This window comes from Vanacampus margaritifer, chromosome 20 (assembly GCF_051991255.1).
Source record: "Vanacampus margaritifer isolate UIUO_Vmar chromosome 20, RoL_Vmar_1.0, whole genome shotgun sequence".
Taxonomy (NCBI): Eukaryota; Metazoa; Chordata; class Actinopteri; order Syngnathiformes; family Syngnathidae; genus Vanacampus; species Vanacampus margaritifer.
The window spans coordinates 14902342-14919262 of NC_135451.1; the positions used below are offsets into that span (position 1 = coordinate 14902342).

General features: G+C 43.9%; 3 protein-coding genes across 5 annotated transcripts in view; 1 reads left to right on the plus strand and 2 right to left on the minus strand.

Moving 5' to 3' along the window:
* The window catches only part of slc4a2b (solute carrier family 4 member 2b), a 35158-nt gene extending 33084 nt beyond the window's left edge, over positions 1-2074 (minus strand). For both annotated transcript variants that reach the window (XM_077554136.1, XM_077554133.1), the window contains exon 1: positions 2010-2074. The gene's annotated coding sequence lies outside the window, so the exon portion shown is untranslated. The remainder of the gene's footprint in view (positions 1-2009) is intronic.
* Positions 2075-3399: 1325 nt separating this feature from the next.
* Positions 3400-12544, plus strand: LOC144040368 (uncharacterized). 2 transcript variants are annotated; one of them, XM_077554512.1, is made up of 16 exons: positions 3400-3614; positions 4363-4469; positions 4554-4696; positions 4789-4952; positions 5042-5212; positions 5291-5726; positions 6925-7041; positions 7559-7885; positions 7973-8215; positions 9034-9132; positions 9239-9432; positions 10767-10941; positions 11018-11174; positions 11255-11408; positions 11491-11602; positions 11686-12543. In XM_077554512.1, the coding sequence occupies exons 1-16, from the start codon at positions 3594-3596 to the stop codon at positions 11862-11864; spliced, it is 2799 nt and encodes a 932-aa protein (XP_077410638.1). In that variant the 5' UTR covers positions 3400-3593; the 3' UTR covers positions 11865-12543. The 2 variants fall into 2 exon arrangements, with proteins under 2 accessions (XP_077410638.1, XP_077410640.1); XM_077554514.1 differs by lacking the exons at positions 3400-3614; positions 4363-4469; positions 4554-4696; positions 4789-4952 and having other exon boundaries at positions 5090-5306; positions 5411-5726; positions 11686-12544.
* On the minus strand, positions 12545-16670 carry eif2s3 (eukaryotic translation initiation factor 2, subunit 3 gamma). The gene is made up of 13 exons (XM_077554515.1): positions 16421-16670; positions 16179-16247; positions 15660-15723; positions 15456-15583; positions 15261-15382; positions 14976-15070; positions 14746-14904; positions 14512-14646; positions 14269-14363; positions 14036-14180; positions 13778-13947; positions 13461-13633; positions 12545-13296 (listed from the first exon to the last, which is right to left on the minus strand). Exons 2-13 carry the CDS (start codon positions 16245-16247, stop codon positions 13233-13235), a joined length of 1419 nt encoding a protein of 472 aa, XP_077410641.1. The 5' UTR covers positions 16421-16670; the 3' UTR covers positions 12545-13232.
* Positions 16671-16921: the final 251 nt, after the last annotated feature.

Here is a 16921-nt window from a genome sequence, read left to right on the forward strand (position 1 = left end):
TAACATTTTTCCCCCACTTTTGTTAACCAGAGTATCAAAACCTAGATTTTTTTTATGGTACATTTAGAACAGATATGAAATTTGTGATTAATCGTGAGTTAATTAGTAAAGTCATGCGATTAATTACAATTAAAAAATTGAATCGCCTGAGGGCCATAATTTTTTGTAATTTTTAGTAATCTTTTCTCTTCTTTTAAATCGTTCACTGCCATTGACGGTTATAGCCGTCAAAAATTCATTTGCGTTATTTCTATTAGTTTAACATTTTTTCCCCACTTTTGTTAACCAGAGTATCAAAACCTAGAATTTTTTTATTGTACATTTAGAACAGATATAAAATTTGTGATTAGTCGTGAGTTAACGAGTAAAGTCATGCGATTAATTACAATTAAAAAATGGAATCGCCTGAGGGCCCTAATTTTTTAGTGATCTTTTCTCTTCTTTTAAATCACGACAGGCGATTAAAATGTTTAATTGTAATTAATCGCTTGACTTCAATAGTTAACTCATGATTAATCACAAATTTTATATATCTGTTCTAAATGTACAATATTTTTTTCTAGGATTTCCTACTCTTGTTAATAAAAGTGGGGACAAATGTTAAACTAATAGAAACAACTCAAATGAACTTTTGACATCTATAGCCCACAATTGCAGTGAATGAGTTAATTTTCTCTTCAATTAATTATCCTTTCCTTCCTTAGCAGCCCATTGGCCCAAAACTATTTTTACTACAACATGGCAACCTACCTGTGTCATGTACCTGGAGTGGCATATACTGTATGCAGGACTTTGTTCACATTTTCAGGTACAAAGGTTAATTTTGCTTAGGAAGCAACACAATTTATTCATGTTTCGTTCAGTGACAGCTTTGTTGTTACATATTAACCCCAAAGGGAATATTTTTGTTCATCTATTTGTTGCACATTTAAAATGATTTATTTAAATGCATTAGGGTCGTGATAAAATGACTACTTTTGAACAATGTCACTGTGATTTATTTTTTATTGACGAGGAAAAAAGTAATTTCAAAAATCCCAAATCTGATTTTTAATGAAAAATTAGAGGCACTTGGGAGAGATATTCACTCCGACTCTGTACTTTCAAAGGGTAGGTACTCGATTCAAAGGTGTGATGGATTTAAAGAGGTGACCGTGACCTCAGTTTTGTGTGGAGAGTAAAACGAGACACACAAACTCACCTTCGTCTCAATCATTGACTGCATCTCCACAAGGTTAGCCGTTAATTAATCTGAATTTCACTACACATCACTGGCATGAAAAGTTACTTTATTTGTTATTCCTGTTTTTTTCCGATTCCCTTAACATTTGTGCTTCCTTTGATTACATGCCACGCCTTGTAGTTATTGCCTATAAAAGTAGTAAATATTACATTAAAAAAATGACTTCGTCCTGCCTGACACAAGCTATTAACTAATGAAATGTAATTTGTAATATTGTAGGGGGCTTATAGTTTATGCACCAATTAACAATAAATAAATGAGCAACACACATCCCTTATGGTCTTGACATGTTCTTACCTCCTTTAATCACACAAATGTAAAAACCCCATTATTATTATTATTATTAATCAATAAATTGATGCTAACACACAACACTAACATTAGCAATCACATTTCGAGGGGGGCTGCTAGCTTAATAGACACTCCAATCTACCCCTACCCTTCGATATTCTTTTTTTCTCTTTTTTTATCCACCTGTCTCAAACCATAAGAGAATTCCAAGTGGGAACACATTTCCAAGCTTTTGTTAATAATAAGCCGAGAAACAAAAGCGAACTCACTCAACATGTGAGCGTGTGTTTCTAGTGCAGCCAACTGTCAACGCAGGTCCACTTGCAATGTGGGGAGGGGGTGGAAACAACACCCCTACACACAACCACGGTGTTCAACTTAACCGCAGCTGAAAGTCATCGTAAAACTGTCTAATAAAGCTTAAATGACAAAGAAATTGTGCCTTATTTCCACGGCGATACCTGTTGGTACTCACCTCAAACTCTCGCTTTCTGGCTGGCTGGATGACTTGCTCTCAACCGGTGTCAGACAAGCGATATAAAATGTACGTTACTTCCGGTCAGTTGTTAAAAAAATAAAGCCGCCACACGAGTGTGCTCAAATGTTTATTTTACAAAATAACCTGAACCTCTATATTACACGTCAATATTTTAATATGAATTAACAAGTACCCCACATAAACAACACTGGAGAGTTATAGAACCATTGCTTTCTAACTACTATCTTTATTTCGAAATTAATATTGCACATTCCGGTTGCGCTTTGGTGGCTTCAGGCAATTTATAGCCGGCGTCTCAAGGTTGTATATTTTCTGCGCATGCGTGAATGCAACTCCGACGAGAAGCTGTGCAGAGGGGCGGGGCCCATTCCGTTAGGATGATGATGCCACGACCTTCAATTTTAAAAATAGAAAACCTTATTAAATATCACCAAGGGATAGCTGGATGTGGATTCTAGCTGGAGTGGGTTTTGAAAATAATAACCTGTTAAAATAAGTTAAACCTCATTTTGTTTGTCCACATATTATACATCTAATTCCAGATTTGACTTCCCAATATCATCCATCCAGCCATTTCCAATAGTGGCCGATGACCTCACCTGTCACAAGACTCATATAGACAAACAACTATTCACACTCACGTGCACCTATAAACAATTTAGAGTCATTGTTCTCAAAACCTTTACACCAAGTAAATACTGAGCTCTCTACATAAGTGCCACCATAATAACCAACTTTAAAATAGAGTACCATTGTGTACAGGAAAAAGGTACTGAACAGTGCTTGGGCGGTGATTATTTCGTGTTCCGCAAAAGTGAGCCCAATACTGACTGACCTAACTTGACCTTTGGCGTGAAACACGGCTCACCCCAGAAAAGTGCACGGCCAGCCAATCACCCAGGCACATCTTGGGAGTCTTCAGTTAAAGTTTGAATTTGCGTGGGAGCTAAAATACCCAGAGACAACACTAAACTAAACTCCACACAGGAAGGATTCGAACCAAGAATCTCAGAACTGTGAGGCAGATGTGCTCAACCACTCAATTTATACACGCACATGCTACCTGTATTTAAACTTAAATTGGCTTTGATATTTTAATATTCTGTGAATAAGAATTCTTGTTCTTCATGGTGAATAATGCGAGATTGCCCCTGGGGACATATTTGTCACGGTTTGCTTCCGACTGATTTCTGCGGTTGATTGCTGCAAAATGAGTGACTCAACTCGATTAAAAAAAATAAATAAATAAAAAAGTAAATCATTACGTCAAAAAGCCAGTGTGGCCGATCAAAGTGACTGATAACCGTTGCTGATTAAAGAGAAACTCGTGTACATTGAGGAAAGATTAAAGACAAATTCGTGTTCGTTCAGAATCCTCTGGCTGGTGTGTTGTTGTTGTCCTGCTGTCAATCAAAGGGGGCAGGACGCATGACTCGTGCCTGCTAGCATAGCCGGCTGGGATTTAAATAGCAAAGCATCCGATGTAGGAAGTCCCACAAAGTTGCCGTTAAATTCCACTTCAGCGTTTTAATTGCAGGCCAGCGGGACCCTAAGGCGGATATGAGTTCTTCGGGCTCCCCGGTAAGCTTTGAATGACTTGCCGAGTGCTGTAAAGGTCACGTCGAGCTGCGCTGAGGGCATATTAGCTCGCTAGTTAGCCTCGGCGGCTAAGCTAGTTGTTATGCTAACGGCTGTGATAGGCAGGCGTCACAAATTATCACATTTAGCTCGACGGATAGTTTTATATTACTTCGAATCGTACAGTTTTAAAGGGATTTTTTTCTGTATTAATGCATGGTTTCGACAGATGGTTAAAATAGTGTCATTGAAATTAAGAGCAACAGATACAGGTTAAAGCAGGTTAAAAAAGTATGTATGACACCAATGCACGTTCTGTTGGATTCTTCAACCAGCACCTCTTATAGTCTGGTGACCAGTCCGAAAAATGTTGTCTCAAATTGAGGCGGAGACTTTTATGATGCTTTCGTGCTTAGTTACCGAATAACTGTTATTTACCTGTTTGAAAATCATCAAAATCATTCAACTCATTTGCATTAGGAGAGAATCCGCCATTCACAAAGCTTCCCGTTTTTGTTTTGGGACGATTTTAGCAGTGCTTCCAACTGTTTCTGATATGGTGCCACCCCAGCAACAATTAGTAATACTGTAATTGCAGCAAAAACAAAACTAACTCAATGCAACGCTGCTCACGTAACAACTTTAATGGTGTCAGAGATTTTCTAACAAGTACTGGTCTGATATTAGGCAGAGATGGCCACCAAAAACTTGTCATGCTCATTATTTTGTGTACTTTGTGACTGTCTTGCAGACAATTGGGGAGCTATTCCACACGCTTGGCGAAATGGGCTTCACACCGGAGCAGATCCAGGCGGCTGTGCAGGCCGGCCATTTCTCTGTGATGGATGCGGCCGAGTGGTGAGTGCATCCACGTGTCTCATAAATGCTCCCCAACCCCCAACTCAGTTTACAAAATGGCCACCTATTTTTTTTTTTCAATAGGCTCCTACAGGGTCATCAGCATCCACGACACAGTTTGATCAAGCAGCCGACAGGGCCAGCGGAAACGGCTTTTGCGGCTTTCAACCCTCCTAAAGAGTCGACCAGCGCATCTGAATCGTACACATCTGCTGCTGACTGTCCAGGTATGACGTCCAACTACCCCTAAACACAAGTAGCACTTCCCAACTTTGAGCAAACGTCTTACTAAATGCTCTTAATTTTCATGTTGTCACAGCAAGTGGCTCATTAGTGCTGAGGCCGGCGCAGAAGTCGTCCTCCCCGTCCCGAGAGCTGCCAGCCGTCGAGTCGCGTATTAAACAGGACAAAAGCGACTTTGAGGAGCAGCAGAGGCAACGCGTTGCTCAGGAGGCGAGGGCGGAGCGCCGGCAAAAGAAACAGGTACCGAAATGGTGTGGTTTCGACCTTTTTTGTGCTGTGAAAACTTGATTTACGGACATCATCTTATACTTGTTTTGTCTTCATTCTAGGAGCGAGAATTGGTGCTAAAGCGCATCGCCGATGATCGGAGGACCTTACAGGAGAAGAAGAGCAGCCAGTCTGGCGCTGTGGCAGAGGTGGCATCTACGTCCAATGGGAGTCAAGGGCAAACTGTGGGAGGGAAGGTTCAGACTAATGTGGATAACAACTGTATCCTCATGGTGAGGTTGTAAAGGCGCCGCGGTTGTACCGATGCGGGATGTCGAATTTAAGCTGTTTCGTCTGTGGCCTTGCTGCAGATCCGGCTGCCGTCCGGTGAGTCCATGCGCGAACGCTTTCCGGCTGACGCGCCGCTGCGCAGCGTTGTGGAGCACATCACAGGACGTCACCCCTCCCTCCCCACCTTCTCTCTCCTCCAGGGGTTCCCACGGAAACGTTTCGGGGAGGCCGAGCTGGCCTGCTCGTTGCGCTCCCTCGGGCTCACGCCCAACGCCGCCCTTTGTATTCAGACCACCCCCCCGGAAACCCCCCAGGACCCGGCCGGCCCTGCCAAGCCGGCCGCAGTCGTACCCGAGCGGCAGGCCCTTCCCGCTCCTCAGGTCACTGTCCAGGAGAGGGCGGGAGGACCGGACTTTGTCGTGCCCCCTCTGCTACCCAATCACGTGTGGGAAGAGGCCGCCAGTCTCGCGGGGATCCCTGGAGGATCTCCTCTGCATGGACCCTCTCACTTTTGGGGCAAGTAGTAACTTTTGATCCCGAATCGTAATTCAGGATAAGGCGTATAATTAACACGTTAGCGTGTGCTACTTTTGTTCTACCATTTTGAACCAAACCTCATTTAATCACATTTGTCATGTATTAAAAAAAAACAAAAAACTTTCAACACTTTATATCCTTCCCTTTAACTCTTTGACTGCCAGACGTTTTCAGAAAAGGGATGCCGTGGGTGCCAGCCGATTTAAGCATTTTTGACTGATCTTTCAAGGTCCACAGAAAATTATGTGTTTGGACTATGGAAACACACGTACTACCAAATGAAAGATTGGACTCTCATCTTTCATCAAAAAAAAAGTTTGTTTCTACCTTATTCCGTTTTTCAGTAATCAACAATAGAAAATGGGTAGTTTCACCTCTGTTTTGAAAAAAACGTCTTTTAACGTCTTTGGCACTCATCCATAGGGTTTTACTAAACGTTATTTAACGTTTTTGGCAGTCAAAGAGTTAAAATCAGTTATCAACTCTCCCTAAGTAAAGGCCACACCTTAAATAGATGCCTCTTTTCTCTCCCTACGTAAACAATTAACCAGTCAATGCCTGAGCTTAATGAAGCGCCTCCTTTTCCACCCACAGGAAACATGTAGCTGTAAATAAATGCCTGTCCTCAAATAAATGACCCCCCTCGAAAACAATTGACAAGCGCCTGTAACTAAATGTTCGATTCCCCCCTTCTTCAGGAAACCAATAATCAGTGTTTTTAAATAAATGCCTCACCTCAAGTGAGCCAGCCGCCCTAGGAAAAAAAAAGTGTTTGAAAATACAACCTTTATTCCCATCTCTCGAGACGCCAATAACCAATAAACAATCCCCGCCCCCATGAAGCAATTAGTACGTACCTGTAAATGAACGCTTAGGAAACCACTAACTACGTTTTTGTAAAATAAACCCCTTACCTCAAATAAGCTATTTCATTTTACCACAAAGGAACGCGTTTACGATGACATCTGTTGCCAACTCTGTTTGCAGTTTGTCACCAATTGAGTTCAAGTTCATGAACTTTGCGCTAATTGTCGCAAAAAAGGGCTGTGTAATGATGACATACAGTGCATTTAAACTGCAATAAAATCGATGTCATCGTAGGTCACATTTATGTGTACAGTAATAGCCCAGTGACGCATCATAACTACAACGTCATGATCGCATGGTTACTACACAGGGCGAGGCCAAAAGTTGGTTCCCGGCAATCCCGAGGAGGAAGCTGCGGACGTACAATTGGAACAGGAAGAGGACGAAGGAGAAGGAGAGGAGGGAGAAGCGCCACATTTGCTTAACGGTGATGAGAACATTTCACAGTGTAACATTTTCCCCACAACGTGTGTGTCTTTTAAAACGTGCGCTTATGATGTAACAACAGAAAGCTAGACCGCACTTCAAGGTGGATTGATCAATGAATTAAAACTCTTTGACTGCCAGACGTTTTCAGAAAAGGGATGCCGTGGGTGCCAGCCGATTTAAGCATTTTGACTGATCTTTTGACTGATCTTTCAAGGTCCACAGAAAATTATGTGTTTGGACTATGGAAACACACATTCTACCAAATGAAAGATTGGACTCTCATCTTTCATCAGAAAAAAAAAGTTTGTTTCTACCTTATTCCGTTTTTGAGTAATCAACAATAGAAAATGGTTAGTTTCACCTCAGTTTTGAAACAAACGTCTTTTAACATCTTTGGCACTCCTCTATAGGATTTTACTAAACGTTATTTAACGTTTTTGGCAGTCAAAAAGTTAATTGATTGGCTTTCAGTCATTATTTGTCCTAATGGAATGTGTGTGTGTGTGTTTTGCCAGGTATGCCCCAGCTTCCGTTCTTCCCCGAGAACAGGAACCGCGGCGGAGGCTTCGAGCCCAGGCACCGCTGGCCCGAGCAGGGCAATCGACTCAGGGAGGCCCCGGAGGAGGAGCCGGCGGCGCACGAGCCGGAGGACGCGGAGGGCCGAGCGGCTCCCGGCGCCGCCGGACTGGCCGCCGTGGAGCGTCTGCAGCGGGCGGCGCGGCGCGAGGACCCCGGCCACGCCGCCCAGGGACAGCCGCTCCCCCCCAAGAGGTCCTTCAAGACCCCAAGCGTCCCCACGCTCTGTGCCTTGGCCACGCGCGCCACCGTCCACCTCATGACGGGTGAGCGCCTTGGCATGCTTTACATCATGTGTATTGACAAATGCATTTGTCGGAAGAGCTGTTATTTTTCTGTCTACATGGCGTCAGCTCCCAGCATGCAGTACAGCAGCAGCCTGGCCGGCCTGACGCCCGAGCTGGCGGAGCTTCTGCTGAGCCACATGGCCCAGGAGCGTCTGCTGCGCCCACGCAACCTGGAGCTGTTCTTCGGCTGCCCGCTGCAGAAGTTTGTCCTCAACTGCTACCCGTACTCCACCAACGAGCTGCTGCGCCAGCTGCGCGCCTTCACCGCGCTCAAGCACCTCAGCCTGGTCAACTCGCCGCTCATCACGGGTACAAAGTACTCCGCCTTGTACGGAGGTCCAAAACTGCCAAAATAAAAAATGAATAAATGACTAAAAGCAAAAATAAAAACAGATATAATAAAAAAAATATGATTTGAAAATTAAATCCCCCAAAATAAATATAAATATAAATAAAAACAAAAAAATATATATACATAAATCAAAACATTTGTATTTAATTTTTTTATTATATATTTATTTTTTGTTTTTATTTTCACTTTTGTCATTTATTTATTTATTTAGTCATTTATTTAAAAAAAAATATATTTTGGTATTTTGGTCCATTCTGCCAGGACGAAATGTTATTCAAATGAGGAGGCGGCCCTAAGCGTGTCTTGGGTAGGACTCCGCCCGTTGCAAACGGCCTTTCATTGGTCGAGTGAGTGAGTGGCTCGGCGAAAAAGGAAGTCTCGCATTGTCCATTGCTGGAGCTCTCCAATGCAAGCCGGCGAGACGCGCTTAGGACCGCCCCCTCATTTGAATAACGTTTCGTCCTGGCAGTATGGACTAAAATGCCAAAAATTAAAAATAAATAAATGACTAAATAAATAAATAAATGACAAAGTGAAAATAAAAACTACTAAAAATATAATTCAAAATTATATATATATATATATATATATATATATATATATATATGTGTATGTTTTTATTTCCGTTTCTATTATTTTATATCTATTTTTATTTTCACTTTTAGTGCATTTATTTATTTTGAATTTTGCCAGCTTTGGTCCTCCGTAGCCTTGCGTCTGAAGTTTGAAAAATTATAACTCTTAACTCTACATATGGAAATGTGTTTTCATGCAGATTCTGGCCTGTCAATTCTGTCCAGTCTGGTTAAACTGCAGTACCTCAACTTGGCGTCCTGTAGCAAATTGACCGACTCTTGTCTGCAATACATCACAGGTTACAAGCACCTTCCACACGCACTCATGTTAAAAGGATTAAAAGGTTTGCGCAATGTCCCCCGTGTAGTACGTGCGGTACGAGCGTAATCTGCTTTTGTTTCCAGGTCTCAAAAGCTTGTGCTTCCTGTCGCTGGACCAGACCAAAGTGACGGACGCGGGAGTGACGCTTTACCTGCACTCGGCGCCGCCGTGCCTCTCGCAGCTCAGCCTCAACCAGACGGCGGTCAGCGAGGCCACGCTGGCCGCGTTGCCGGCGTGCGCGCCGCAGCTGCGGATGCTCAGCATCAAGCAGACCAAGGTAGTGCGCCACAATCACAACAAGATGACGCTGGGTTTCTTTTAAACGTGAATTTGGAGTGCACCCCCAGTTGGCATTTACATTAAATGTAATACAAAGACAATTAGGCGACATGTACATCAAGTTTGCTAGTTTATTGCTAATACACAATGCAGAATGCTAACAAAACTAGCATCCACGTTGAGCTAATTATAAACCTTTACATAACTTGTTCAAACACAAACTAAACAAAACATACACTTGGTTAAATACACAATGTGTATTTAACCAAACCACATTTACTTTGTCTTATGAAAGTCTGCTAGCCTAATGCTAACACACAATACAAAATGTGATAGACGGGCTAACAAAACTAGCACTGATTTGGGGCAAATTATAAACCTTTAAAAGAAACAAAAAAATTGTATTTGAGCACAAGCTGAACTAAAAAAAAAAAAAAGTAAAACAAAGATTTTTACACTTTTATTTAACTAAGCCAGTCTGCTAGCTTTAAGCTAACTGTGCAAAATGTGATAGACAGGCTAACAAAACTAGCATTGATTTTGGGCTACTTATAAACCTTTGGGGGGGAAAAAAATTATTTGAGCTCGAGCTGAACTTGTAACATTTAAAACAAAGATAATTACACTTTTATTTAACTAAGCCACTAAGTCTGCTATCTTAAAGCTAAAACTGTACAAAATGTGATAGACGGGCTAACAAAACTAGCATTGATTTGGGGCAAATTATAAACCTTTAAAAGAAACAAAAAAAATTGTATTTGAGCACAAGCTGAACTAAAAAAAAAAAAAAAGTAAAACAAAGATTTTTACACTTTTATTTAACTAAGCCAGTCTGCTAGCTTTAAGCTAACAGTGCAAAATGTGATAGACAGGCTAACAAAACTAGCATTGATTTTGGGCTAATTATAAACCTTTGAAAAAAAAATGTTTTATTTGAGCCCGAGCTGAACTTGTAACATGTAAAACAAAGATAATTACACTTTTATTTAACTAAGCCACTAAGTCGGCTATCTTAAAGCTAAAACAGTACAAAATGTGACAGATGGGCTAACAAAACTAGCATTGATGTTGGGCTAAACGAAGAGTTATGCACATTAATTTTGTCTTACAAGAGTCCGCTAGCTCAATGCTAACACACAATACAAAACTTCAAAGACAGACTAATGTAACCAGCACAGATGTCTCAACAATTATAACCTAGTGTTAAACTTCTTAAAGATTTTATGATTGTAGCCTACCACCATTTTGTGAACGTATAAAAATCAGACTCATGACGCCGCCATGTTTGTTTGGGTCACTGACCAAACTGTTGTGACATCATCGTGTGTCCAGGTATCTGACGTGTCCGCGCTGTCCGAGCTGCCGGGCCTGCAGACGCTCAACCTGGACGGCACGGCCGTGACGGAGGCCTCGCTGGCGCAGCTGAGCACCCACCCGTCACTCTCGTCCCTCAGCCTGGCGGGGGTGCGAGTGTCGGACGGCGACCGCGCCCTGCAGATCGTCTCGGGTTAGCGGCAGCCTCCTTTTACTGACCATGAAGACTTTACACTGCCCGTCACTAAATGCGGTTTGTCTCTCGGCAGGACTGGCTTTGACTCACCTGACGCTCCCGGGACGCCACTCGGTCACGGACGCCGGCCTGGCCTTCCTGTCGCGGCTGCGGCTGCTGGCGGAGCTCGACCTGACGGATTACACGCAAGTCACGGACCAGGGAGTTCAGCATCTCTGTGCTATGACAAGGTACACTCATATGTCCTTTTTTATATGTCTCACAGGGTTCCATAGTTGGTAAAAAGATATCTACTGTGTGTGTTTGTAAGGTTAAAGAAGCTGTCGCTGAGCAACACTCAAGTGACAGACACTGGACTCCCCTCCTTGCGCCCCCTGCTGGAGCTGCAGGAGCTGTGCCTGGACCGGACGGCAGTCAGCAGCCGAGGAGTGGCTGCGCTCATCACCTGCCTGCCGCACCTCCAGGCATCTTAATCTCTCCATCTATTTTGCTAAAAAAAAAAAAATAATAATAATTTTTTAAATTTGTTTTCCCGGACTGTTGCAGGTGTTGGGTTTGGCCAGCACCCAGGTGGGTGACAACGTAGTGAGGCGAGGTCTCATCCGCTGCCCTCAGCTGCTCAAGTTGAATCTCAGCCGCACCAGAATCACGGATAACGGTAAGCCCCACCCACTTGGTCTATTTTAACGCGCCGTAAACGTCATATCGTAAGGCCCCCACCCACCCCCCCCTCTCCCCCAGGCGTGAAGTTCCTGGCGCACATGCGTCTAACTCAGGTGAACCTGGACGGCACCGGCGTGAGTCTGACGGGCATCGCCGGCCTGCTGGCGTCCACGCACATCAGCAGCATCCGCGCCAGCAACACGCGCGCCGTGCCCATCGACGACGTCTCCGACGACGACTGGGAGGCTCTCTCGTAGCGGTGAAAAACACTCCCGCACTTCCACCCCTCCCCCGTGACTCCGCCTCCACGTTTTGCACTGCCGCTGCGTCAAAACGATGTCGGAACACGAGCCTTGTCACCAACAAAGACGGTTTCAATACAAAGGATTGTTGGTTTACGACAGTTCTGTTCCTATTTGTCCATAACTGATGTGTGAAACGTGCCCTGGGTCAAATTGACCCGGGGCATGTTTAACACACCGCTTATTGTCAAATTGCGGCATTTGAAAATCTAGAGGCAAGTATTCAAACGCACGCTATGATTGATTGAACCCTACTGATATAATTTCTCAGGACTGGGTTCCTGGGTCATTTTGACCCGAACCATATTGAATAAACCAGTCATAAATATTGTATGTAAACCTACATCCTTTGAAAAATAGTAGTTACCTTTTAAGTCAACAATGACCTTTACTGCTTATTTACCTCGAGAAGCAAAAGAACACTCACGCCGCATCCATGAGAAACTTTTAATTTCAACAGAATTGTTGAATGTGCTTTGTCATTTTATGTTTATTACAAAACGCAACATGGACATTTTATGTTCTAATTCCCTGATTTTAGTTCTACTAAAAGGACAATCTAGCATCATTTTGTTCCTCACAGACAGTTTTCCTCATCTTTGTTCAATTAAAAAAAAAAAACACACAAGCCAGAGTGCCATTTTCTCATTGTTCCCTTTATTCTTATGGACCTTTCCATATTGTGAAATAAGAGAATTTCTGCTTTTACATTGGAAGTCAATTTTTAAATATGTAAAAGTTTGTCTTTCGTAAGGAAAAATAGCACTTCGTAATATTGTACCTTTTTAAAACGGTACAATAACCAATTGAATGCAAAGAATTAAACACTGCATCATGACATGCCTGCCCTGGCCACCAGGAGGCAGCGTAATAGTCACGCTTCCACTACTACTGTGATTCAGTAAAATGCTGGAATTAATCTTTTTTGTACAGGATAAATAATATATGCCTTTTAAGTATTGATACAATCCAGGATTTATTAATATCACTGCATTACTAACCACACAAAATATTCAACTAGTACAAAACAACTGGGCTGATGTGTAACATTGAGCCTATAGTTTCTACTTGCATGATCTTCAATGAGATGCAACAAAAAAAAGTTAGTTCCAAACGCTGTTTATTGGATAAGAGAAAATGAACGCAAGCTACACTGAAGCGCAGTCAGTGGAGGATGTTTAAACCAGTCCCAAGGATGTTGGAGTCTTTCCCGTTTGTCCTTTTGGCGGAAAAAGAACGACGAGGGGGAAGGAAAAAACAAGTGTGACGTCTGGCGGCGCCTGATCAGAACGTTGCTAACGGTAACGGCCCGAACGTCTCCTCTCAGTCGTCGTCCACAGTGGGTGTGATTGTCACGCCCCTCCTGATCTGCCCCCAGCCAATCAGACTGTGGTGGAAAAAGCGGCCAATCAGATGACAGTACGAGGACAAACAAGATGTGTATCAAAGTATAGTGCAATTTTGCCTTACGTAGTTCTAAGTGCAGTGAATTGTCTTACTAGCCTTAAGATGACATGGAATAAACGTGGTAGCTTTAAGTCCGGTCCTTACCGCCAATGTTTTTCCACACGTCGACTCAGGGCGATCTTCTCCCCGACTTCGGTGCAGACGGGGTTGGTGAGGACAATCTTGGCCAGATCGGCTTTGACGGCGCTAACACGGCCGCCCGTCGACAGCGAGCCAATGTTCACCATCAGCACTTCGTTCTTCGACAACTTCTGGACCTGCGAGGGTTTTTAGGAGAGTCCGCTTAGCTTAATGCTAATAAATAATGCAGAACACCATTGACATGTTAACCTTTAGCATCAATCGCCGTTTTCAAACAGCGGGGAAAAAACAAACATGGCTGCATGACGCAATGCGCTCACCTTGGCGGCCTTTTTGTCGCCCTCTGTGCGCACGCCCAGCAGCCTCCTGAGCAGGAAGTAAGAGATCTCCAGCTCAGTGAAGATCTCCGGCAGCTCCCCAACGGCGCCCAGCACCTGACCCACCATGCGGTCGGCTCGGCACAGCGTCGGGTCGATCTTGGTGCCCACACCTGTACCAAGGTTATTAGTGGACAGATATATAAAAAAAATAAATCGGCAAATGGTTGACTTTGCGAATGCCGAACCGTAAATACGCACCGATAAGGCCTCCGGGCGCGGCGTACTGGAGGTCGTTGTGTTCGGCGAACAGCGAGACGATCTTGGAGAAGATTGGTTTGCACATCAGCTTCCCTTCGTGGTCCTTGGACACGATGCCCGGCCGCACCTCGATCTCCTGGCCCACCTGGAGACGCCAAGACGGACCGTTACGCTCGCATCACAAGACTTTTTTTTTTTTTTTTGGGGGGGGGGGCTGGCCTCGAGTGTCTCACCTTGAGGACGCCCTTGAGGATACTGCCTCCCGCCACGCCGCCTTTCAGGTCGTCGACTTCGCAGCCGGGTTTGTTGACGTCAAATGATCTGATGACTAGGGGAGGGCATCAATTAGACGCTTAATGTTAAAATAGGGCGTATATTTTAGGCTTCTAAAAAATATGTATTTGATTCATCGCCCAACACTACGGTCAAAAAAAAAAAAAAGCCAGCGCTGAGGTTCCTTCCCGCGCCTTTCTTACCAATGAGTCTGGGCTCTGAGGAGAAATCCCGCACAGGTATGGGGATCTTATTGACGATGTATTCGCACACCACCTCGATGTTGTACTTGAGCTGAGCAGAGATGGGAATGATGGGCGCGCCCTCGGCCACCGTGCCTGTCAATCAGAGGAGACGTGTGGTCAACGTGGACGTTATTATTTTCCTCCACTCCATTCAGGAAAACCCCCAAATGTTGGATTTGCGTCCGCTCTCACCCTGTACGAAGCTCAGAATCTGCTCGTACTGCTCTTTGGCCTGGCTCTCCTTCACCAGGTCGATCTTGTTCTGCAGGATGAGGATGTGCTTCAGCTTCATGATCTCGATGGCGGCCAGATGCTCCGACGTCTGCGGCTGCGGACACGACTCGTTGCCCGCTGGGAGGACCCAAATGGTTACTCGCTGGTCACCGGCGTCACGGTGCCGGGGCGCGGACCAGATGACTCACCGATGAGGAGGAGGGCGGCGTCCATCACGGCGGCTCCGTTCAACATGGTGGCCATCAAAATGTCGTGACCGGGACAGTCCACGAAGGACACGTGTCTACGAGAGAACAATTCATATTTAGGGGTTGTTGTATTTTTGGTCCAATCAGATGTCATCCTCTGTGTGTTGCCATATCAACCTAATCTGCCCATATTAGTATTTTAAATTTGCCCTCATTGGTGCCATCAACATTTTTCCGTCCTCCGATTGGTCATAATAAAACTCATTCCAGTCAAGTGCGTCTCACCTGACGAGTTTGAAGTCGCCTTTAGTGCCGGGGATGTCTGTGGGGAACTCATCAGGGGTGCTGCTTCCGCACGAGCGATAGCACTCAGGCCGAGGACAGCTGGGGTCGTCGAGCATGTAGATCTTAAAAGTGACAGACAGCACGACGGCGGTTAGGGATCAGCGTCGGGAAGCGGCGTTTCGACGCCGAGCATACCTTGGCGTTAGCGTAGCCGAGCTTAATGGTAATGTTCCTCTCCAGCTCATTTTTGAAGCGGACGGTGTGAACGCCCGAGATGGCTTTTACCACCGTGGATTTCCCGTGCGCCACATGGCCGATGGTGCCTGCGAGTCAAAATAAGAGAACTTGGTTGGTCGCGGCGAACGGCGCCTTTCAACGGCATTCATTGGATGCATGTACCGATGTTGATGGTGGCTTGTCTGCTGATGATCTCGGGGGACAGAGTGGTCAGCTTGGACACATCCTGCAGACATCAACACACCATCAGTTGAAACAGACTCGTCAGTTGACTCAGCTATGTGGACAGTGACTATTAATAGCAAGTACATTATATTATTGTTTACGGTGTAAAATTTGCACTTTGAGATTTTATAAATGTAAAATGCGTTACAAATAAAATCTATAATTATTATTAAAATTAGCCGCGTGGCATTCATTAATTAATTAATAGTGCTTAGAATGCAGTATTCATCCATGAAAATTGTGTATTAAGAGCGTAAATAAAATCTGGTTCGAGCTTGATTAGGATCCCAACAGCTAACTAGCAAGCCGTCGTGTGCCGGGCGGTTGGCAGAGGCGCAGCGGTATCTTAGTGGGCAACAAACAAGACTTCTATTATAGCTATTTTTTTGACAAAAGGCGGCTAAAATCTTGGACGTAAATCCACGAAGATGTCAGCGGTATTTAAGCAGCGCTTACCAAAGTACTGAGGTCTTGTTTGGCCAAATGAGGCTGACCAAGCGTTGTGCCCGACTCGTCGCCCGCCATCTTGAAAGGAAAAGGAAGAGGATAAGGGTAGCCGAAGACAATGCCTGAATTGAGTCATTTAATACATTTTATTCCTTTTGCTATAATCATGTGTCAGCCATTCAACTTTAGATTGTTTTTAGAATAATAATATTAAAAGTACATTGTGGCAGAAACTAACATATTGACTTTACCTTAACAATAATTCAACGGGGTCCTTTCACTGCGGCTGATGCAATTTGCAGGTACGGTCAAAAACTTAAATCAAATAAAAACGTTGACTCCACAATCGTTCAGCAAAAAATATTTACATATGTTTAATAACGGAGTTCCCTCGAACCGTTAAAAAATATCGACAAACGATTGTTTGTGCATCCAGTGAGTAGAGAAGAGTACTGTACGGATAACGTTCCTCGCGTGTCGGGTCCGTCGCTGATTAATGATATCATCAATGAGCGTCTTGTAGTCCTGTTATGCCTTTTGTTTTTGTTGTTGTTTTAGCTACAATCCCATTTAAATAATTTTCAAAATCCACATAATGAGTACTTTCAAACAAACAACAACATAGGGCATTTCCATTTAAAATAAATGACAGAAAGGGCAATGAAAAAAATCACACGTACAGTCTTTCAATAAATGACGCCAGTCTTGCTGCATTCTTGGTATTAATTAATTAAATAATGTGCCTATTTTGT

Coding starts and splice junctions, on each gene's coding strand:
- eif2s3 (XM_077554515.1), bottom strand. CDS start 16,247: ATGGCGGGCGACGAGTCGGGCACAACGCTTGGTCAGCCTCATTTGGCC. Junction 15,383..15,455: donor TCGGCTACGCTAACGCCAAG/GTATGCTCGGCG, acceptor GTCACTTTTAAG/ATCTACATGCTCGACGACCC. Junction 13,634..13,777: donor GCGACAAAAAGGCCGCCAAG/GTGAGCGCATTG, acceptor AAACCCTCGCAG/GTCCAGAAGTTGTCGAAGAA.
- LOC144040368 (XM_077554512.1), top strand. CDS start 3,594: ATGAGTTCTTCGGGCTCCCCG. Junction 7,042..7,558: donor AGCGCCACATTTGCTTAACG/GTGATGAGAACA, acceptor GTGTTTTGCCAG/GTATGCCCCAGCTTCCGTTC. Junction 8,216..9,033: donor CAACTCGCCGCTCATCACGG/GTACAAAGTACT, acceptor GTTTTCATGCAG/ATTCTGGCCTGTCAATTCTG.